Raw genomic sequence first — 23,129 nt, 5'->3', positions numbered from 1 at the left:
ACTTCCTCTACATATTTCCTGTTTCATTCCATTTTTCATGTTTCCTCTGGCTCTTTATTTTATTTCACCTAAATCTAATTTGTTGTCTACTTTCAGCACAAACTAATATTCTTAGCATGTGCATTGTATGATTGTACGTTTGAGTTAACACCTTTCATTATTATTATTATTATTATTAGTAGTAGTAGTAGTAGTAGTAGTAGTAGTAGTAGTAGTAGTAGTAGTAGTAGTAGTAGTAGTAGCAGAAGTAGGAGTAGTATCATCAGTAGTAATAATAGTATTATATTTGCATCAAGAATTATTAATATTTATCCTTGCCCGCTGATTTCAAGTAATTTCTGCCTTCCAAAATGTGGAATGATGTATCTTGCCTCGGAGTTGCCCTGGAAAAACCTTACCATTCCATCAGTGGTCTTGTTATGAACCTCCTTGACTGCTCTGCGTTTTTAACCGGAGGTAAATGGTGTTCATCGTCTTAATCATAATGACAATTATAATTCAAACTTTACGGCCCAAACATGAACTTTGATGTGACTATAGCGAGGCTTATCTCATGCAAAAAGCGCGGTCTCAACTTGTGAGCACGGGGACTCTATTTCCCAGCATGCCTCATGGCCCCGCCCTCGCATACCTCCGCTGTGGGCTCACGCTGCTCCGTGGGGATCCGAACCATCGGCACCAGTTCCCCAACAACAGCTGCGGACGAAAGTTTCCTCAGAGGAATGGAAGCGTCTTTCAGACCTCTTCTTGACTTTTTGCTTTGCGACCATGAGGTGCGACGCTCCACCGGCGTGGATTTAAGGATTTAACTTTGGAGTTCTTTCGGGAAAACCTCTGCTGGAAGTGATTTTTGGATTTTATTTTTATTTTTTTCAGTCGCGTGTGAGTTTGTTTTTGCGGGGGGATATGTTTCTCTCCACGCAGTGCCGCACATTAGCGGGTTTTCTCGTGCTCTTCGGGGTGTTTTGGGGCGTCCAGCGTGGGACCGCTACCGAGTTAAGGACGTGTCCCGCTCCCTGCTCGTGTTCTGGGGAGCTCGTGGACTGCAGTCGACTGAAAAGAGCCCCGATCCCAAGATCGTTCCCAGAATGGACCGTGCAACTGTAAGTTCAACTCCCCACCAGAAATGCGCTTTATCTTTGAATGGCTTCTTCCTGGCAGTTTTGGGCACACATGCGCAACAGATGCGTAAAAAGTTCTAAAACTTGTGTTTAGATGTGTCATTACAGTCTGGCTTCAATTAGCGATCCATTAATCCGATTTATTGTTTGCCTCTTCTCAGCATGAGAGTCCAGAGAGCGAAGGTTTCACTTGGGTTTGTAAAAAAAAAAAAAACTTTAAATGTGAACCTTTTTTGGTGTTATGCATTCATAAACACATCTTGTTGTGTTTCCTCATCGCAATTCAAACACACATTTTAATGGCTTGGTCCTTTGCATGGAACTCCAGAGCCTGTTAAAACACTATAAAAGCATAAATCACTTCAGTGCTGGACTTCACTTTCCTGGACTGGGTTGCAGCAGATGCACAGAACTATTGGGGCGTCCAAGTTCACAGATGATCATAAGTACAGGACTTTTATTGGCTGGGTTTGTTTTTTATCGTCCTTGTGTTGAAGCCTCTTGACTCGGCGCCTGGGCAGAAAAAGTTTTTTTCCCCAAATCTGCTGCTCTGGAAAGTTGAGGTTGCCAGAGAAAACAGACTCTCAGAAGAAGGTCTACATGGGGGGAAAATTCTTTTCACTCTGGCACGCTAATTTACGAGTGGCTCTCCAGCACATCTTAAAGCCCTTAACCGGACCGACCCTTTGTTTTCCAGCACCCCATTATTTCTGCTGAATTAGCAACAGTGGAGCCGGCGATGGTCCTGATTAAGGAGGAGCATGGAGGATTAGCGAGAAACAAACTGGGTTGATGGGGGAGGAGAGAGTCAAAAGAAGGGAACCGCAAATAGCTGGGAGCTTTGTTGGTGGAAAGAAGACAGGACACAGAAAAAATATTAGGTCAGTGTCAAATATTTAGAATGATTTATTGGTCCAGAGGAGACAATTCATCCCAACAATCAACCGGCCCATAGAAGCCAAGAACAGGTAAAGATATAGGTAGATATAGATCAAGCAGATCTTTGGACATCATTGGCAAATCTAAAATATCCTTTTTTAAAAGAAATATATGAACATCAAAAATAGAGAGTGCATTTTCAGAGTATCCAGACTTTCTCTGAATGGTCTTGTTTGGAAGTGTGGAACGAACTGAAGTTTCAACTGCTATCAAGTTACCCTATATTGTCAGTATTGAGTTGGATACAGTCCAATATATTATAGTGTCCATCCGTCCCTTTTCACCCACATGCATTTGGTCAGTCAAAACAAAGAGACCCAGACATCCCTCTCATAAGAATCCTCTCCACCTCTATAGGGGAAATACGTCGGTGTTCCCAGGTCAACTGAGAGGCACAGTTTCTCCAGTCTGTCCTGGGTCCGTGCTGGGGCCTCGTCACACTTGCGCACTCGCCTCACTCAGAACGTGTTGAAAGTTCATTGTGGGAAAGATGCTTTGACTATACGTATGTATGACTGAGCTTCTAACCCTCTTTATGAGAGTGGAAAACTGAATATCCATATTTGACCATATTTTTACATTGTATTGTATTGTAAACCCAAACCCTCTATAGTAGTGATGAGCTTCATAGCGTTCAGGTCAATCAATACCTTATTAATATCTGATATGGAAATGGTAAGCTTTTGATATTTGGAATTTTGTGGGATTTTGTAGCTCCACGAGTGCCATGCTGGTTACATCAACGTCTTGCGGTGACAACTGCCTTATACTGCCTCTGCAACCTCTCAGGAGGCTGCATTTACTTATATGACAATGGCAAAACAATTTCTTATATGGCAATATATAAATAATATCAATAAATATCAAGTCATATTGAATATGAAACTAAGGCAAATTTAAAATGTAGAGCCTATCGCCCAGCACCACTCTATAGTGTATGTCTCAATTCCAAAATGCTGATTTATGGCATGTGGCCTCTGTAAAGCCATTGACTGAAACTCAATTCAACGCACACTTATTTATGAAGATGCCAGGCACTGCTCCATTCCGCTGCTCTTCAAGTCATTGGGCCTTTCAGTCCAACACGAGTCGCAGTATGGTTTTAAAGAACTTTATGGAGGACTGAAATGAGATTTGGATTAATACACGTCTGTCTCTCAAGATTGGGTCCAGCGTAGATCAAGGGACCACATTGATTCCAAACGCACTGAAAAAGCTGCTCAAGCTTTGAGAACGAATATCTTACGTCCACAGAACAAAAATCCTGGCGCTTCTTTTTGTTTTGGGCAAATAGAAACACACCATTATGTCTGCAGATTTTGGATCTAGTTTCCCTCCATCTTCTCTGACTGGCGACTCCGCGATGACTCAAATAACCCTAACCCTCATTGCCGCCCCCTTCACTCACTTTTCAGCTCCTGATAAGAACACAGAGTTGTAGATCTTCACGACTCAGCAGATGCCCGCTGCGGCCTGTTTATGTTATCTCTGTGCACTCACTGTCTGCTGTTGTGAGGGAAGTGGAAGTGTCAGAGCTCCTCAGGGTTTATCGGTCCAGTGTGATATCAGTATTTTTCCCATGCTACACCCACTACTGCAGAGGTGTCCACACTTGCTCATGATACACATGCAACAACCTTTTCAAAAGGTGGCAAGTATTGACACATGGAGGTGTTTCAATGAACATGTAAGTTTGCTTGTATGTTTTCATGTCATCTACCTGAGCCACCAGCAGATCACCATCTATCTTTGGGGTACATTACATTAACATTTTACATCAAGATGTTGACACAATGTTCCACAACATACTCGTGACATAGCACTCCACGTTGTCTGCTCTAATAGCAAATGCAATTCTTGGGAAACTGAAGACTGCCCAGGATAGTCTGCTAGATTGTGTTTGTTTGTCTTCAGTATCCCAGCTGGACTGCAAAACTCACTCCAAAACCGTCCACTCATGGTTGCACGGCTGCTGAATGCTCCAATAACACTCCTGCTAAAGCACAAAAACAGGCCTGAGACTATTCACAGGGTGTTTGAGACATATGAAAGGCTCTCGCTTTTTCTCCACGGCTGTGACTACACCACCAGTTGTTGGGCTTCGCCCCTCCTCCACAAGAAACTTGATGGCTTCCAGATGAGGGAGGTAAGAAGAAGGGAGGGGGTCAGTGGTGTAAAAAAGTGTCTGGCACCGCAGCGTTGATCGTGCGCAGCAGCGTCAATAACTCCACCGCTTTATGGCGTTATGGAGCTCCGCTCGCCTTCTCAGGCGCCTCTTCAAAAACAAGCAGTGAAAACGAGACTTTCTCCTCCTCTCCTGAGGACGTCTGGTCCAAGAGCAGACAAGTCTCAGCCCAGGCTCAGATCCAGATGGGTTTAGGGTGAAATGAAGACACACAACAGAACTAATTAAACAGAACTTAAGGTGTGGAGAGGCAACAAGCCTGAACATTGTCGCAGCTATTCAAACATAGATCACGACCTTTTCAACAAATCTGATTTGTTGAAATGTTAAAAGCAGAATGAATGGAAAAAACATAAATCAGTAGTGTGAGCCAGCACATGAATATTTTCCGACAGATGTAGATGTATCCTGAAGTGAGGTTTCTCCTCATGTGGAGAATAGATCTAACAGAAATCTACTGACTCAGCCAGTTCAGCTTTTTTTGACACCTAGACGTTTCTTGATGTCACCATGATATCAGACCACAACCCACCTGCTCTTCTCTTCACTCTAGTATCGCGGACCATGTGCCTACCAGTGTGAAGAAAATCGTGCCTAGACCGGGCTATAACTATACGTGATGCTTGAATGTCACATTGTTCAGTTCATTACCTCACAACGGACACCAAAGAACTCTGACACCTCAGCTCAAAAGAGCACATCCTCGCAAGTACACCAGCCACCGCAGAAACTGTACTGCACATGTGCCAAATCCAGACTTAGTTGGTCTCATATTTACACTGCGACAACCGGTGCATAATAGTGTCATGACGCAAATGATATCAACCAATGCCAAACGTTAGGAAAGCTCCCACCAATATTTGACTGTGCCTCCAGTTTAAGACCAAAGAACACGGCAACTTTGGTGCTTTTCATTCTCATAAATGCTGTTTCTGCTCAACATATATTTCACGGATGTAATGACGCCAATACTGGGCTTGAGGAGCCAAGGCTTCTGTCTGACTGGTCTGTGTACATAAAGAGAGCGTCTCCCACATCAGACATCATGGATTTGTGGACTACTAGAATTGTTTTTTTTTTTTTTAAATGGAGCAAGTAGTTTCACAACATCATGCTTGAGTGGTTTGGCTGTGAGGCTACTATGGCGCGTGTGACCTCGCCGAAAACCATTATAAAACCTCACTCTTTCTGTCAGTACTTGTGAAACATATTCCTGAAGTGGAAAACTACTGACCTGACAGACAGGTTTTTAAACCTCAAATGATCTTCCCAGTGTCTTTGTTTGTCCTTGAAGGATAAAAGTTGAGATTGTTTTACTTTAATTGTTCACTTAGTTTGACACTTGCGATGAGGAATTTTGAGGTTGACGGACGTAACCAACTCTCAAGGCCAGCACTTTTGCTCACCCCTGGCTCTAGGCAACTTGTGACCCACTGGCCCCTAAAGCAGGCTTTTAGCTAGGGGGCGTCTGGGCGTCTGCAAAACATGAAAAAATGGACGCATGGTTCTCTTCTGTAGCTTGGCCACCGGTATATGGCATAAAAAAAGCCTGCCTAAAGTGGGCCGTTTGCCTGGCAAAAAAACACTTTGCTCTTATTTTGTCAAACTCCGAACTACATTACAAATAACTGCGTACAGATTTTTTTTCTTGATCTGGGTCAGGGCTTTTAGGGGTGATGGTAGTTCCAAGGTTGGACCTTAAATCATGTGATACATTGCATCTTGTACAAGTACTGCACAGTTGGTTGAATCCCGTCACTGGGGGTCCATGTATCATATGTGATGCTATGGGGAAAAGAATCGCCTGTTGGGGTTTTATGGAGCCGCCCTTCTGTGAAAGGAAATGGACTGTTCATTGTGTGAATGTAAATCCATTGGACTCATTGTCAACAATCCAGCAATGACCTTCAAAGTGCTTCAACTCTGATGTATTCAGATGCATTTCCACGACTGATTTTGACTTTAGTTGACAGTTATCATGTTGATTTCATTTTCTGGACCACTTGGTTCCGAACCAGTGCTGCTGGTTTTTGGAACCGTTTGGATTCATTACACGCCTTTCCTTTGATCCGTCGTCTGTGCGTTAATGTGTGCTGGATGTGATTACGAGCCAGTCTGTGGTGTGGACTTTAATTCTTCTTCTTCTTCCTGGCAGCGACCTGAGCCACAACAAACTGCAGACACTCGACAGCACTTTGTTTTCCAACCTACAACATCTGAGCGAAATGTAAGTCCGGCTGTAAACAACACGGTCTGCAAATGTCCAACTTCTCAAATTGTTTTTCCAATTCTCAATTCTGAACAGAAAACTGAACCACAACGAGCTGGAGGAAATACCAGACCTGGGTCCCGCCTCCTCCAACATCACAACCCTGATACTGTGAGTGAAACCTTTCAATAACGTCACACTAATGTCACTGCTTATTGTACTGTCTTATGGGCCAGAGCGGTTCCGCCTCTTCCTTCCCTCTGGTTCAGTTCCCAGACGAAGGGCCAGCCATGGCGGCAGAACCCAGACAAGTCACATGGTCAAAGGCCATTAGCTGGGATGGAAATGTTCTGTGGCCGATGCTGCTGTTGTTGGTTTATTTTTAAGCTGGACATGCTGACTGTTTAAAAAAAGAAAGTCAGTTGGTTGGGAGTAGGATGGAGCTAAATTTGGGGTTTGGTGTGATATAACTGAGGGAGTTTGAAGACGTCTGTTATTGTGACGACTGTGACGGAGACATGAAAGCAGTTTTCTGGACGGGAGTTTATTTTAAATGCCCATCATTTACTTGTAGGCTGCTAATAAGGCTGAGTGGTTTTCATGCTGTCCGTTGACCAGAGGGCCAACTCTTCACCCTGGCAGGACCTACGAAGGTTCAGTTTTTGTGGACGCTTGTGGTGAAGGGTTAGAACATGTTCCCAAGGTGATCTTTGGGAGGCAGGGTTTTAGCTCGGGAGGCGTCTGGGCGTCTGCAAAACATGAAAAAATGGACACCCGATTCTCAACCGTAGCTTGGCCACCAGATTACGCCGGTATATGGCAAGCTAGGATGTAGAATCGGGCGTGCTCTGGGAGTGTGGGGTACCCAAGCAATGACCATAGTGTGGGCAATGGATTAGATACAGTGCAAGTTAAGCTTTTTGGTTCCTTCAGAACAAACCCTTCAATTCTCACAAAGTCTACCTTGTCTGACATCGTAACAATTAACTCATTTTCATGTGCACAATATTGTACTGCTTTGTCTGACTTCCTCCTTAAAATGATGGCTCTTATTGCAATATATTGCTGAAATTACATTATTGCAATACTTCACAATGTATTGTATTGCCGCTCCTGTATCAGGATACATATTGGATCACAAGATACCTGCCAACACAGAGCTCATTTCTATTATAGTCAGTTAAAACATTATAGTCAAATATACAAGTAAGTTTGGGGAAACAACAGAACATTGTGCAAACTGTTATGGAAATGTTATGAACTTAAATAACTTCATATAAAGTAACCTTATATACTGTGTTGCATTAATATGATGATCTGGTTCTAAAACAGCTCAAAACATCTTGTAAAAATAATTCAAAGTGGCCTGAAACAATAATGAGTCAGCTGCCTGAGGAAAAATTCTTTCTCATACAAGAAGAATTTGGTTGTTTACGCAGTCCTGTGGGAGCCTGTGACTAACTCATCTTGTCAAGTTCCACCGCTCTATCCAAAATGCGAGATCCGTGCTCTTCGGCAGATATAAGTGAGTGTCAGCTCAGCAATTTTAAAAGTCTTGGTTTTGTTCCTGGCCAAACCAAGCACTCGTGGAGGAATGTGTCAGTGCTGCGGTTTGATGCGCGTCAAGTCTCGACAAGACCGTCCCCCGAAGCTGCTGGTGTTTCGCTTCAGTTTGTGTTTTGTTTAATATTTAATGTACTCACTAGTTGACCTTGTTCGTAAAAAATATTTTTTTTAAAAATGAAATGAAATCATTACAGTGGCATTAAAGATAATAATTCTTTTGACAAATTAACAAAAAATATAGTTTAAGGAGGGAGTAAAATTGAAACTTCAGGTAAGAAGAATAGTCTCAACAGTCTTCTTAAAATACAAAGATAATAAATGTAAATAAAATGAAATTAAAAATGAACAGCAACCAATATAGTATGTTGAAAAAATGGACAATAATAAAAGTAACTGTGGTCAGTGTAGTAACAAATATTTTTTAAAAGTGTGATAGTAATTGACAAAAGTGTATGAACAACAGCAATGAAATGGATCACCTTATGACCATGTTTTGTGCTCCAACAACTGGCAACATGGAGGAGGTGCTTCATGACGCTACATTTTAGGTTGAATTCCTTTTGTGCGTTGATCTATAAGAGACAAATTTGGTGGCAATGAGTAGGCTTTTGCTGACTAAACACAAGAAATACACATTCTCCGTCGAGGATAGAGAAGAAAAATATCTAGATGTTAAAACTCACACGTCGTTTTTAGCGTTCCGCCCTCCACAGTGGAACATTTTCGTTAAGGACCAGTGAGATTTGTAGAGAGAAAAAAAGACCTGGGGGTATCAAATAGCACTTATTCAAACAGCCAGTCAGACATAGCGGCAGCTCTCGCCGACTCCTTTGACCTCGCGGCTCTGAGTAAAAACAAATGGCAATAACTCGGCAGCTGGTAGTAATTGAGACGTGATCATCTTAATTAATTGAACAATTTCCCAGGAATTCTTGGGGGCAGGGCGGCTCACCGTCTCTAAATCCCTCAGCCCATGTCAAACAAATGACCTGGAGATTTCAGGTCTGATTAGACACTGTGCGCGGAAGTGAAGGAGCGGACGGGAAGTCAGGAGTGCATGAGAACCAAACTCCCACAATGATCCAAATCAGCCTTGTTTTTATTTTGTCTTTGAGTTCACAAAGTGACTGATTATTCACCCAGGAAAACCAGAGAGACCATTAAGAAAAGTGGAAAATAGCTTGTTGTTCTAAGGGTAGACAAAATAATGCTACAATCATTGGACTCAGGAGCATTGACTTTAGGAAGGTCAGTCATTTATTGACCAAATTCCCGCATTACTTGGCTTGCGGCTAAGGACAAATGTCATGTTGAATAAAAAATGAAACTAACATGGCTAAAGGTTGACAACAAACTAGTTCATCAGCTGGCTTTGCTTAGTTCTATCGGCGCCTTCTTGCTATTGGTCATCTATATTCTTACATTTTTGCAGTCGCCTAGCACATAAGGAGAGTAACTAGGTAACTAAATATCTCAGTTATGGAAAGTAAAATGTATTATTCAAGATAATTATTCAATAAAAAGTGTTGGTCACATTGTCACTGGACGTCCCTCTGAATCTGCATTGACTGATTGCGGATGGGCCTTTAAAAGTTTAACATGCCAAAACACAAGTGTTTCTGTTTTTAACTGAATGACTACAAGTATTCATCATTTAAGAAACAATAGAAAATAAAGTGATCACATTGCCGAGGTAACGTCTGAAACCAGCTGTATTTACCATGATTCACAGTTGGGAGACTCACACATATGTTTTTCCATGGACGTCCTCTGGTGATAGGTACTGGCCACTGCAGCACAGAAGTACTTTGGCATGTTGCGCAAAATGCTTTGTCCGATTGGCACTTGTCTTCTTTCTAATGAAAACATGAGTAGTTTGGAGTATTGTGTGTGAGCGTCAACTCTGACACTGTCTCCTGATTTATTCCCCCAAATGTTTCCTTGCTTTATTAGTGCGTGCCAGAATGGCGCACAGGTCCACTGTGAGAGCGAGATATGAGCCGCCGCCATCAGCACAGCGTCTCCAGCGCAAACACAATCCTGGTTTTCATTACCGGCGCCGCAGCAGAGCGGGGGATTCGTCAGACGGCTCCTCAAAACTCAGTTCTTTTTCCAATAGGAAATACCAAACACACACACACACACCGTCTCCCAAATCGAGCTAGACAGTTTTAGGAGAAAAAACTTTCCATTAGAAGTGTTTCCAGAAACACAAATCAATGGCAGAACTATTTTATCAACAATAAAACAAAAGTTAGCCGAGTGAATGTAATGCTCTTGAACTGTACTGCATCACATACTTGTCAACAGTGATTCGGAATGTGCTTGGGAATTTGGGGATTTTAATAAGTAAGTATCTAGTAGTTATGGTTAGATAAAATGCAGGAGGGTTGGAGAGAAGGAATTAGCAAAAATGCTACAAGATGTGTTCAAACTCAAAAGCATACGACTCATACTTCTTTACTTGCTTCCTTCCCCCTTATGGTAGAACTGGACTGACTGGTTTTCCTTGGCTTCCCCTGTGGAACATGAAAACTGAGACACAGGTGGTGTGGTGCATTTTTGTTCAGGACCTGGGGGCTATGGTGCGTGAAAAAGCCTCACAAATCTGTGAACAAAAGAGCACTTTTTAGTTTGACAACAGGTTTTTACTTTTTTGTAGCATCTGTGAAATTTCCTTTTAAATGTTATTGTCTGAGCGTTTTTTTTGTGGCTTGGATTCACCATCATTTCATGCTCTTTTGGGTCACTTGACTGGTGGCCAGGCTTTTTGCTAGGGGGGCATCCGGGCATCTGCAAAACGTTAAAAAAATGGATGCCCAATTCTCGATCGCAGCTTGGCCACCATATATCGGCGTGCTGCCTTTCCACTGCATTTCCAGGCCAAAGGAGCAAAACCAGCTAATGTTGATGACAAACCATGAAATAGTCCGACAGAGTTGGTCCATTTAGACGTGTTGAATGTTCTTCTGTCCTTAGCCTTCAATGCATTTTGTTTTGGCTAAGCAGTACAACGTAATAGATAGTGGATATAGGGGTGCCATCTGTTCTTTGGAGTCCTGGTAGGCAAACCAAATGTTTCCAAACAACAGACTACAATGATGCCCTGATCATTTCTTGCTCCACTTCCACATTGTTTCCACCCCACCGTCCGACTCCAGACTCCACATTAATCACATGTCTATCTATCTTTGTCCATCGAAGAACATGACAATTGGAAGTACTCAACAGTACAGTATTGGTCTGAGCCAGGTCTATCTTGAGATTGAGAACACATGCCTTTTGCCCCATCTAAAGATGTAACATGATCTGTAAGGTACAAGACCCTCAAATGTTTGCCACGATAAGCTCCTACTCTAGTCCCTTTTCCTAGCAGCTTTGATGCATTTTTCAGACAGAGTTCAGGTCCACAAAGTTATGCGTGCCTGAGGGCAACTGACAGACACTTTAGAGCGCTTTCCCTCACATTACTCCGCTGTGCCCTCAACTCAGGGGGCAGAAAAGCTGCTGGAGAAGAACAGATAAAATCACCACTGACTGTAAGAGTGTTGGCATACAAAAGCAGAGCGCAATTGGACCCTTGCTGCCTGGTAACACTGCTCCTCTGTTTATTTACACCGATAACACTGTAAAGTACTAAAGTACACCAAGGCGAGCGCCGCTGGTGAATATCTCTAACGTGCGACATCTTGATTTCACCGCACCATGGTGCCGTGTCGTCTCTCACTCGCAAGTGGGAAAGATGAATATAAGACTGCAAGATTGAGATCAGAGGAACTCAGTCCCACGTAGTCCTGCATCGCAAACACTTCCTTCTTTGTTCCTTATCCGCGAGTAATCCGTCCCCCTGTCCTGTTACTAGGAATGTTAATTCTTTAATTATCACCTCTGGATGGTCTCACCTCCAGCTTTTGCATTTGGAATGTAAAATCAAGGGAAAGAATCGCGGTTTAGAGAAAGTTCCAGGCTGCATCTTGTAAGACAAAACAAACTTTTCTCAACTCGGTTATCTCCTTTCTTCCATTGTGATGAATGCATTGAAAGACTGAGACTTTTAGATTTTTCACACCTGATCTTAATCTGTCAAATATGTTTGTGATTTGTTGCTGTCTACGAGTGAATTATTAATTTGTTGTCATTTTCGTATTTGCAACGTATGTGACGTCATTTATTCCCCATATTTTTATGCACAGTATGCGGTAGAGTTCTTGCTCACAGAGAGTGACTCATTTTGTGGGTTTTGTCAGTTTCCTGCCTACATGAATATTAAAATGTTTCTGAAGAGAGCCAGACAGCTGGCTGTGATTTATCAATTTATAGGGTTATGGCACTGCATAAAGTGTACACAGTTGTCTGACCCTCCAGAAATGTGCAGTACCCCTGCAACAGGTGTCACGAGTATTGGCATGCCCGACTGTGCAAGACTGTCCCACACTGCTGGATCGAAACATAACAGGCCAGAATAATGCTTCAAGGACCAGATATTTACTTTTCATCTCACAGCAGAGTACACAATGGCCTCTCCCAAATGTACCCATCTGCCTTGAATAACACTCTTGAAGCACTCTTTCTTTAGCGTTTCCACATAGCTGCCTCTACCTGTCTTGCTATCCATCATGTCAGTGAGCCAAGTAAACACCGGCACCACACGCCACTTTGAATCGACATGGAAAAGTTCTTTGGACATTCCTTGGTTTGGGGAGAAGTGACTTAGGAACAGCACTGGTCAGTAAGGTGTAGCGTCTGGGTTCATAAGTGATGAATACTGAAAACGGGTTCTGTAGTCTGGTGCAGTGGAGGGAATTCCTGCCTCCCCCTTTCACTCTCTCTCTGGAGTGCGAGTCGGATACACAAAGAGGGCACTGTACAGCCTCTGTTTATAACTAAGCAGTCCCTGCACTGCAATTTAGGAGGCGTGCAGCTCAGGAAATTGCTGGCCTCTGCCGGGGCTTGCTTTCACTGAGGGAATGGTATTCATCAGCCCCGTAATTGGCAGGTTACTTTTTTTAAATACCTTGTTCGTAATTACCTTATAAACAAAATAACACATCTCTAAACCAAAAGGTTGTTTTGAGCAGGCGTGAAGTGGGGCAAATTGATCAGGTCGCTTTCAAACAAGCAACAAGAAGAAAAAGAAATCTCTCTGGGTGGCAAGATTTGCATAGCGTTGTGATTTATGGTTAGTTTTTGTGGGAATGTGGACCGGGCGCATGCCGCAGCTCAGATTCAGTGTTTCTGCCATTTAATGGACCAATATTTTCTGTATTTTCAGTGCAAACAACAAGATCGCAAGGATTTCCATGGAGCAGCTGCAGCCCTTCCTGGCACTGGAAACACTGGATCTCAGCAACAACAACATTGTGGACGTGAAGGCAAAGTCCTTCCCAAGTCTGCCTCTCAAGAACCTGTAAGTGTCCGAAACTGTTTTGTTAATCTCCCTGCGTAGCCTTTGTATGTGATTCTGCATGGGTTTGAATATTCGATTCTGGACTTTTTGGTCATGATTTTGTTCCTTTGATAAGAGCAATAGTCACAACTAGAGTCCCTTACCCATGGAGTTGTTATTCTTCTAATGTACCACATTCAGGTTGGCCATTCCACATTAGGTTTATATATTGGCAGGTATTTTACGATATGATACGTGTCCCCATAGAGTAATGATGATGCAATACATTACGATATATTGCGATATTGTAAGCTCAGCAATATATTGCAATAAGATTTTTAAAAATGTCACAAGTACAGTAGCATATCCAGGTATCAATGGCGTAAATATCAATATAGACAACTAAAATTTCAAGACAATATCACATAATACAAATATCGCGAAATTCATTTGATTTGATTCATTCATTTGAGCGTATCAATATTTTCTCATATGCTTATTCCATCCCCTGTCCAAACCATAGCATGAGGTCGCTGTTATTCTTTTAAGTGCTTCCTATGCCTGAGTGCGTTGCAGACCCCATCCTACTTCAGACGCCATTTCCCACAGAAAGTGTGTCATACATGTCCTAGCCTCATAAGATGGTGGTCTTGTCAGACGATTGGTTGATAACGGCACGACTTTGCTCCTCAGGTTCCTCAACAACAATCGTATCTCGTCGTTGGAGACGGGATGCTTCACCAACCTGTCCAGTAGTCTCTTGGTTCTGAGGTTGAACCGCAACAGACTGTCCTCCATCCCAGCCAAGATCTTCCAGCTCCCCAACCTCCAGCACCTGTAAGCTCATAAGCTATTTCTGTAAAATCATCAATTTCACATCGAATTTGTGACACCACTTCATCCCTCACTCACCTGAAAACAGTCCCCCAGACCTTGTTGCTGCTCCAGCAACACTTTATCTCATGACTATAATTACAGTAGTAGTGAGAGTCTTGTCCAGCGTTCAGGCTGCACGTACATCTCACTTCTGACATATTGTGTTCACTGCAGAACGATCTAAGAGTGTTTTGTGGTTTCAGGGATTTGAGCAGGAACCGGGTCCGCAGGGTGGAAGGCCTCACCTTCCACGGACTGCACGCTCTTAGCTCTCTGAAGATGCAGAGGAACAGTCTGAGTCGCCTTATGGATGGAGCCTTCTGGGGCCTCAGCAACATGGAAGTCCTGTAAGTGTCCTTTTGTTGCCACGTCGTGGTGAGGACGAGCGCTGAGTTTTGTGTGTCCCTGTCTCCCCCTGCTCTGCAGGCAGCTGGACTATAACAACCTGACAGAGGTGAGCAAAGGCTGGCTCTACGGCCTGCTGACTCTGCAGCAGCTCCACCTTGGCCACAACGCCATCAGTAGGATCAGACCTGACGCCTGGGAGTTCTGCCAGAAACTCAGCGAGCTGTGAGTCCCCCCCTTCCCCCCCTTCATATCCCCCCTGTTATTCCGTCCTCACTTTCCATTCATCCTCTGAACTCCCAACACTTCAGTGTGTCGCCCTCTCCTCCACGGCACCCCCGCTTGCCCTTCCTCACGCTGGGGCTCCTCCTGCCGCCAACCGCCGCCACAGACAAAGCAGAATCTCTCACGCTCGGCCGGACGCTGCCAACAGTCGGGCGCTGCCAGAAAAATTACACACCCTTTTGCGTCCACTCTGCTCTAGTGCACCGAAACATCAGCATCCTTAAGTTAAAACCCTATTCATGCTCCTGATTGGAAGCATAAGCGGCGATTGTCCGCTTCCTTGTTAAACAGTGCGCCGTGACTCATGGACGTTTCCCACCCATCAAGTCGTGGCCCCGGATCGAATTTTTCTGGATTGAATTTCCTTTGTTGTGGCTGTTTACAGCAACAGTCACCTCAGTGTTTGCCGTGTCTGGAGCCTTTTTCCTTTGGCTCCACAAAGAGCTTGTTGTTTGTTTCATCCTCTTGTTTTTGTCTCGCCCTTATCACATAAACCTGAGAGTAAACAAGCCGCTCGCCAGATCTGTGATTGCTTTTCATGCTACTGTGGTATAAACTAACTCCCTTCAAATGGTTCGCTGCACAATTTTGAGGCCATCATTCTCGTGAAAGTTCGGGTCAAGTGGGACAAAAGGTTCCGATCGGCACACGGAAAGCGACATTACAGTTCTAAACATGGATTTATTTTAGATAAAACCTAAAAAATAAGCAGTTTAAATATTTTGTTTTCATTATTTTTATTCTCTCACTTTTACATTTTAAAATTCCAGTTGATTTAGAATGAATGAGAAAAAAATGTATATATTAATAGAAAATAGAAATAGAATAGAAAAATGAATAAAAAATCATGTTCATATGCTGTATATTTTTTTTAAATCTGAATATACATTTTCAACTGTCGATCGATTTTCCTGCGTTGAGTAGTTGAGTGGTATTTAGCCTGTTTCTTAGCTTTGAAATTGTAATGTGTTATTTTTATTTCAACTTGCAATTGGTTGCTGCAGTACTTTGTCATTTTTTTTTTTGTCTAGAACGGGTAATTTTTTTATTTAATTTCCAAATAGAATCTTCCAACAAGGGACACGAAAACCCTCAACTCCCAAGCTTACATTATGAAAAGGAATTTCAAGGTTTAAAGAAACAAGTGTATGTGTGTATCTCATTTCAGAATATGATCACTGCATCTCCTGTAACAAAATCCAGTTTTCGTCATTACTTTATATGAAAATAATTGCTCTCTCCTTTTCAGCAACCTCTCCTCCAACCATCTCTCCAGACTAGAGGAATCCAGCTTTGTGGGTCTCAGTCTGCTGGATCAACTTCACATTGGGAATAACCGGGTCAGCTTCATTGCAGACGGAGCATTCCGGGGTCTTTCCAACCTGCAGACACTGTGAGTTCTCGTGACTTGTCACGCCAAGAACCATTCAGAATTTGACTTGTGTTTTCATCTCTCAGACACTGCTTCTCAAAATAGTGTCCTCGTGACAGCATCACAAACTGTTTTGTTCCAAGAGAGCACGTGCGTTAAAACAGTAATGTCAGAAATTTGACCAAAAAATGAATTATTAAAAAGTTGTTTGTAAGGCCTTATTGAAACGTCTGGTTAACAATCCCAACTCTGATAACCGTCTGGCTTCATGGTGTTTTTAAAATGCCGTCGCTGTGGCTGAAAGGCTTCCGTATTTGCTCTTGCTTCCTCTCCCTCCATCCGTGACCAGTGCAGCCACTCAGTCGCCCCGTACTTTTCTCCCCCGCTTACTCACAGCCCACCTCCGCCATCAATCCTCCGCCTGAGTGGAAATATCCTGCCTGATTTGTTTTGGGGATGTGAAATAGATTACCGTGTTGAGGTCTCTCCACACACTTAAAAAAAACCTCACCCCGACCTCAACAACCCTCCTCCCCCATTATTATTCTCTCGCACACACCCATCCCCCCTTGTTCCCACAGAGGGGGCTCCCAACATTTCCCCTTGCTGGGACTTTTTTAAACTGGAACCAAATGTAAGCTGTTGAGGTCACTGCGGGGCAGGTGTGCAGCTAGGTGGACTGCTCGAGGGCATCGAGACCCCACTCCTCTGCACACACACACACATCCTCAATCTCAGTCAGCCGTAACAAGGCCCACCAGGAATGAAACTGAATGTTTACACGAGGAAGGATCAAAGAGTGACATTTATTCAGGGAAACGTATCAAGGGGTTTACTTACAACGCAGACGGAACTATTTTCCATTTTTTTTATGGAACTTGAAAAATATTTTAGACACAATTGGACTTGAAATTTGAGCTTGATACTAAGATTGTCAGATTGAAGGGGTTGTTTATTTGGGTTTTATTCAATATTAATTCATTAGAATCTTAGCATTAATGCTGGGAATTGAAATAATAAATGAATATATTAGTGAGTTTTGCATCTGGTTGGTATCAGTTATTTTATTGTTAGCTTTTATCGTGGATTCAGTGGTTCACATGAATAGGTGCAGAATATTGGCATTATAGCTTTTCCGGCTTTTTTTTTTATTTGTCATCACTACCTACTGTAGTGCTTTGCTATAACTCCTTATTTATTAGCTCATTTTATGACAGCTCATCCTCAAGCTTCAGCCTCTCAACTTCTTTTTTGTGTTAATGTTTCACCGACATCATTCAGTTTGTTTGAATTAGAATTGCATAAAGACAAGGCATCATATCAGTGCAGTGCTTCAGATATTCTGTTATACACGTCACCCTGGCACGCGGGAGTCAAATCTAGTGAGCCAGAGTGTATACACTCTTCCTTACAGCCCTTAAAGTGTTTTATGTGTTTGAGTCTCCTAAAATGGAATTACTCTCGCTATTTTCAGGGAAATCTTCTCTATTTTTAAAAGTTGTGTCAGAACATCCGATGGCACTTCATTTCTAGTCTTAAACCTCTTTTCCTGTTAAAAAAAGCAACAACAAGGGAGGAACTTTTTTTAAATATTCGTGAAATTTTATGAGTACCGCTGCGGTTTCTTGGGTGTGGATTCTTTTACAAGGCGGTTTGTCTTTGTTTTCCACAGGGACCTCCAGAGTAACGAAATCTCCTGGACCATAGAGGACATGAACGGCCCCTTCTCTGCTCTGGATAATCTGAAGAAACTGTGAGAAGCCTAAAATCATCTTATGGAAGGAGATGGACGTGTGAGATGACGCCAAGTTGTTTTGTTGTCTGCAGGTTTCTGCAGGGAAACCAGATTCGCTCAGTCACCAAGAAGTCCTTCTCGGGTCTGGACGCGCTGCAGCACCTGTGAGTTCTGTCAATAAAGTTAAACTATGGAAAGTTGCTGCAGCTTGATGTTGGTGGTATCGATGGATTCTTGTGCAACATCTGTATAGTTACTTTCTTCCTTGCCTAATCTGGAGCTGTTGACCCAGGTCTTTATTGTTCTGGAGCTCAGACAGGTTTTTTATTTGACAAACTCAAACTTGTGCAAATGGACCTGTGGAGTTAGATTGCTGCCACTATTCGACATAAATGTGTCAAAGATTTTGATTTGCTTTTGTGCTCTGAGTAAAGCTGGCTATGAATATGTTTGTGAGCTTTGCTTTTGAAGAATGTTGTGCGATTAAAGTGGCTTCTGTGTTCGATGTTTTAAGTTTCACTCAGAACAATTTCCATGACATTAAAACAATGGTGGGAGAATTATAACAATGCAGATTTTGTGCAAATTCAGGCTTAAAGTAGAAATAAGATGAGCCATGATTGCTGTCCTACTGGATGGTGGCACTGATCTAGTTCCAGACAGGAAGTGCGACTGGGACTTGTGGAAAGATCTTTGACTAAATCCTCCTGTGTTGCAGTGATCTGAGCAACAACGCCATCATGTCCATCCAGGCCAATGCTTTCTCTCAAATAAAGAACCTCCAGGAGCTGTAAGTAAATCTTTGTCGTCTGACTCCACATGACTCAATACCGACTCAATTCTTAATTCGCCTATTTACACAGTAGATGTTAAATGCGGCAAATATCGACATCCTGGTCATAGTCTAGTCACAACATGTTTGCTGCCTTCCCAATATTTGGTGGTCGTGCTCATGATCCAAACTCTTTGTTAACCCATGACCATGACTGAGTTTTATATTTGTTGTAAACATGTTGTCCACTAGAGGGCGTTCTGCTGAAGTGAATCCATTGATCCCTATTTTTCACAATTGCAGTACGAACTTGTCTGAACAAATGCTACTCAGGAATACTGGCATTAGTAAATGCTCCACCGCTGCTACGTCTCTCTTTCTGACGTGTTGTCCTCCCTTCAGACGCCTCAACACCTCCAGCCTGCTGTGCGACTGCCAGCTGAAGTGGCTTCCTGTCTGGGTGGCAGAGCAAACCTTCCTGCCCAGTGTCAACGCCAGCTGTGCCCACCCGCAGTTGCTCAAGGGCAAGAGTGTGTTTGCTGTCAGCGCAGAGGAGTTTGTGTGCGGTGAGTCATGCCGTGGAGTCAACACCAACACTGTCATGTCGCCTTTCCGGTCGTCAGCTGACCCAGATGGCTTCATGGTGTGGAAATTTACCCGACACAGGATTTTAATAAATTTGCGTCTCTGCTCCAGACGACTTTCCGAAACCTCAGATCACGGTGCAGCCCGAAACCCAGTCCGCTCTGAAGGGCTCCAACGTGACCTTTGTATGCTCGGCGGCGAGCTCCAGCGACTCGCCCATGACCTTCGCCTGGAAAAAGGACAACGAGGTTCTGAATGACGCCGAGATTCACAACCAGGCGCACCTGCGCGTTCAGGGCGGGGCAGCAGGCGAGACGGAGGTGACGGAGTACACCACCACGCTGCAGCTCCGAGGAGTGCAGTTCACCAGTGAGGGAAAGTACCAGTGCGTCATCTCCAACCACTTCGGCTCCTCGTACTCCACCAAGGCCAGACTCACCGTCAACAGTGAGTCAACAGTTTAGCTTGTTATTTAATAAAAAGAGGATCATAATTGGTGAATGTCTTTATTGTTGCTGTCTGGAATATTAATCCTATGATGCCTTTATAGATCTCATAACCTTTTTGTTTGATCAGTGGTGTCATTGTTGCTCTTTGCAGTGATGCCATCCTTTACTAAGACCCCAATGGATTTGAGTATCCGGGCTGGGGCGACAGCGAGACTGGAGTGTGCCGCCGTGGGTCACCCATCGCCCCAGATTGCCTGGCAGAAAGATGGCGGAACCGACTTCCCAGCCGCTCGTGAACGCCGCATGCACGTAATGCCAGAGGACGACGTGTTTTTCATCGTGGATGTGAAGACGGAGGATATCGGCGTTTACAGCTGCACAGCTCAGAATTCAGCCGGCTCCATTTCCGCGAATGCGACCCTCACTGTTCTTGGTCAGATTTATTTTTTTAAATCGATTGTAAACATGAGATGATTGTTCTCATGTATATATTCTCTGCAACAGAAACGCCATCATTCCTTCGCCCACTCATGGACCGAACTGTGGCCAAGGGCGAAACTGCTGTGCTCCAGTGCATCGCTGGCGGCAGCCCTCCACCCCGGCTGAACTGGACTAAGGACGACAGCCCCCTTGTGGTGACGGAGCGCCACTTCTTTGCAGCGGCGAACCAGCTCCTCATCATAGTGGATGCAGCGGAAGCAGATGCAGGGAAGTACACCTGCGAGATGTCCAACGCTCTCGGCACAGAAAGGGGAAACATCCGGCTCGCCGTCATCCCCAATCCAAACTGCGAATCCGGAGTGCAGGGTGCCGTCGGGGTTGGAATCATCGGCGGGTCCGGCACAGACGAGGACGGTTGGACAACAGTGGGGATTGTTATCATTGCGGTGGTCTGCTGTGTGGTTGGCACGTCGCTGGTGTGGGTGGTGATAATCTACCACACGCGAAGACGCAACGAGGACTGTAGCGTCACCAACACAGGTCAGACATTTTATTATCTTAAATGCTCCTAACACAAAAATTTGTATAATTTGCAAGTGTATTTTCATTTCATGGTTAAGGACTTGAGCAGACTTAATAGCCTGTTTTCTAAAAAAAAAAAAAAAAAAGCTTAACCAAGCTAACCTTTTTAGCATTGTTGTTGCTAGTACTATTTAGCGATTGGGCTACTTGAATATGCATAAATTGTTTGTGTAAATTGTCTACCCACAAGAAGCTTTATGTTAGCATTCACACAAGTCGCTTTCGCCTTAACTTACATTTCATTGCATTTCACCTCCAGACGAGACCAACCTGCCCGCTGACATCCCCAGCTACCTGTCCTCTCAGGGCACGCTAGCGGACCGACAAGATGGCTACATCCCATCTGAGAGTGGCAGCGGTCACCAGTACATGGCACCCTCCATCAGCGGGTTCTACATGCCGCCCAAAGACATGAATGGTAACTCTTACTGGTCCACTTGGTCTTCAAACTTTGCCTCCATTGTGGCATTAAAAATAAAACCTTTGATTGCAGGTCACTGCCAGATTGACACCGGTAGTGAAGTGGACATTGAGGCGGCACTGGATCCTCTGCTGTGTCACTATCAAGGTCCAATCGGGTCACTGTTGCGGAGAGACAACATGTATTCTGCTGACCCGACAGACGTCTACACGGGTCAGTAGTCAAACACTTTTTTTTCAAAATTCTCAACTGACAGTGCTTCTTCCACCAGGAGTCGAACAGAGATCGAACACCTACATTGACTCCTACAACCCCCAAAGACGGGACTACTTCCTGTCTGAGACCTATGACCTCTGCTCCTCCCCCGGGATTATGCAGTTCCCCAATGGAAGTCTCCATCGCGGCACCATTTATAAGCAAGACGACCGCCGGACGTCCACAGAGAGCGACCCTAATGAAGGCTCGGAGGACTGCATCCCACCATCGTACAGCTCCTTCATGGGTATGTCTTTTGAGCCTCACGCTGCCTTTGTTCCCACCAGTCTGTTGCTCAGGTCTGAGTTTCATAGTGCAACTTCTTTTCTCTTCAAAACCACCCAAACCAAATGACTCAACATAACCTTTATTCTCAGCCAAACTGAAACCTAATTATAATAACCCAATTATTTTGAAGTTTTAACCCTGAAAATGAGTGTTAAGGAGTGATGACCAGACAAAGTGTTCTCGCACACACACAGTGTTTCTTACTCAACAAACTCCACTTCTGTCTTGTCGTCCAAATCCTACAAAACTTGGCGAGCGTGTGAACTCACTGTACCCCGCCTCCCCTTTCAGGAACGTTTGGGAAATCCCCCTGGAGGCCCCAGCAGGAGCAGCACCCCGGGTTCCTCCCTCCGTCAGTATCAAACAGTGGCACATCCCTCCAGGAGAACCCATACACAGCTCCAGACGTGGACTCCCATCATGAGGAGGACGAGGATTTAGAGCAGAGCAGCAGCGTTTACGAAGAGCCCTTCGACGGCGGCAGGACGGATCTGACCCGCAGGTCCAGCACCTAGCCAGACTTTTGTTGTACATGAAGACCAAAAGGAAACTTCTACCTCACTGAAAGAACATTTGCAATAAGGAGGCGGTGCCAGCGGTGAATGTAACAGACGACTTCAGCGGAATATTCTACATGACTGTACACATTGTTTTATGAGAAAAGTTTATTGTAAATTGTACATAACAGATTATTTTTGCTTACTTCCTTTCTTGTGTTGTGCAGAGGTCACATGTTGTTGTTGGCTTTGAATGAAGCGATGTTTTGCACATGTGTAAAGAGAATAAAGAACCTTAATGTGTGATGTCAACTCTTCTGTCAGTGTCACGATAGATTAGGGGACCTGGGAGAGACAATGTCTCGATGTCATTTGACCAATACCTTTGATTCTCACTGGAGCTGTTGACAACTGGTGGAGATAAGGCCCATCTCCAGCATCTCCTGTCACGAGGAGTCATATTTACTATATAAAAAGGTCACTACAGGTCATTGAAGGTTAGAAGTTGACATTATGAAGTGACAATGCAAAACAATTGGATTGAAAATCTGAGATAAAACTCACGTTTAAAAAGCTTTTTTTATAGTTGAAATGGTGAACGATTTGCTATGTGATTCAAAGCAGCTGAGTTGAACCTTCGGCATTAGTTTTTCTTGCCGTGGGAGTGTGATCGCTTGTTTTATGAGCTTTTGGTCTTAAATTTGTATTTCATACAGTGTAGTGAGGCGGTTTATTCTAGCTAACCTGTGAATTGTATTGATGGATAAGGCGGAGGTGTCGCCTTTTAGTCAATTGATTCACTCCCGAGAAACGTGCAACA

General features: G+C 43.8%; 1 protein-coding gene across 1 annotated transcript; it reads left to right on the top strand.

The window, feature by feature from the left end:
• The first annotated feature begins 690 nt into the window (after positions 1-690).
• On the top strand, positions 691-22,631 carry lrig3 (leucine-rich repeats and immunoglobulin-like domains 3). The gene is made up of 19 exons (XM_053862234.1): positions 691-1,103; positions 6,401-6,472; positions 6,551-6,625; positions 13,293-13,427; positions 14,100-14,243; positions 14,486-14,629; positions 14,709-14,852; positions 16,162-16,305; positions 17,957-18,037; positions 18,112-18,183; positions 18,738-18,809; positions 19,194-19,357; positions 19,488-19,823; positions 19,977-20,258; positions 20,330-20,806; positions 21,108-21,266; positions 21,342-21,482; positions 21,541-21,771; positions 22,104-22,631. Exons 1-19 carry the CDS (start codon positions 907-909, stop codon positions 22,325-22,327), a joined length of 3,294 nt encoding a protein of 1,097 aa, XP_053718209.1. The 5' UTR covers positions 691-906; the 3' UTR covers positions 22,328-22,631.
• The last annotated feature ends 498 nt before the right edge of the window (positions 22,632-23,129 follow it).

Source organism: Synchiropus splendidus, chromosome 4 (assembly GCF_027744825.2).
Source record: "Synchiropus splendidus isolate RoL2022-P1 chromosome 4, RoL_Sspl_1.0, whole genome shotgun sequence".
NCBI classification, from domain to species: domain Eukaryota; kingdom Metazoa; phylum Chordata; class Actinopteri; order Syngnathiformes; family Callionymidae; genus Synchiropus; species Synchiropus splendidus.
This window is presented reverse-complemented; position numbering and strand designations above follow the sequence as displayed.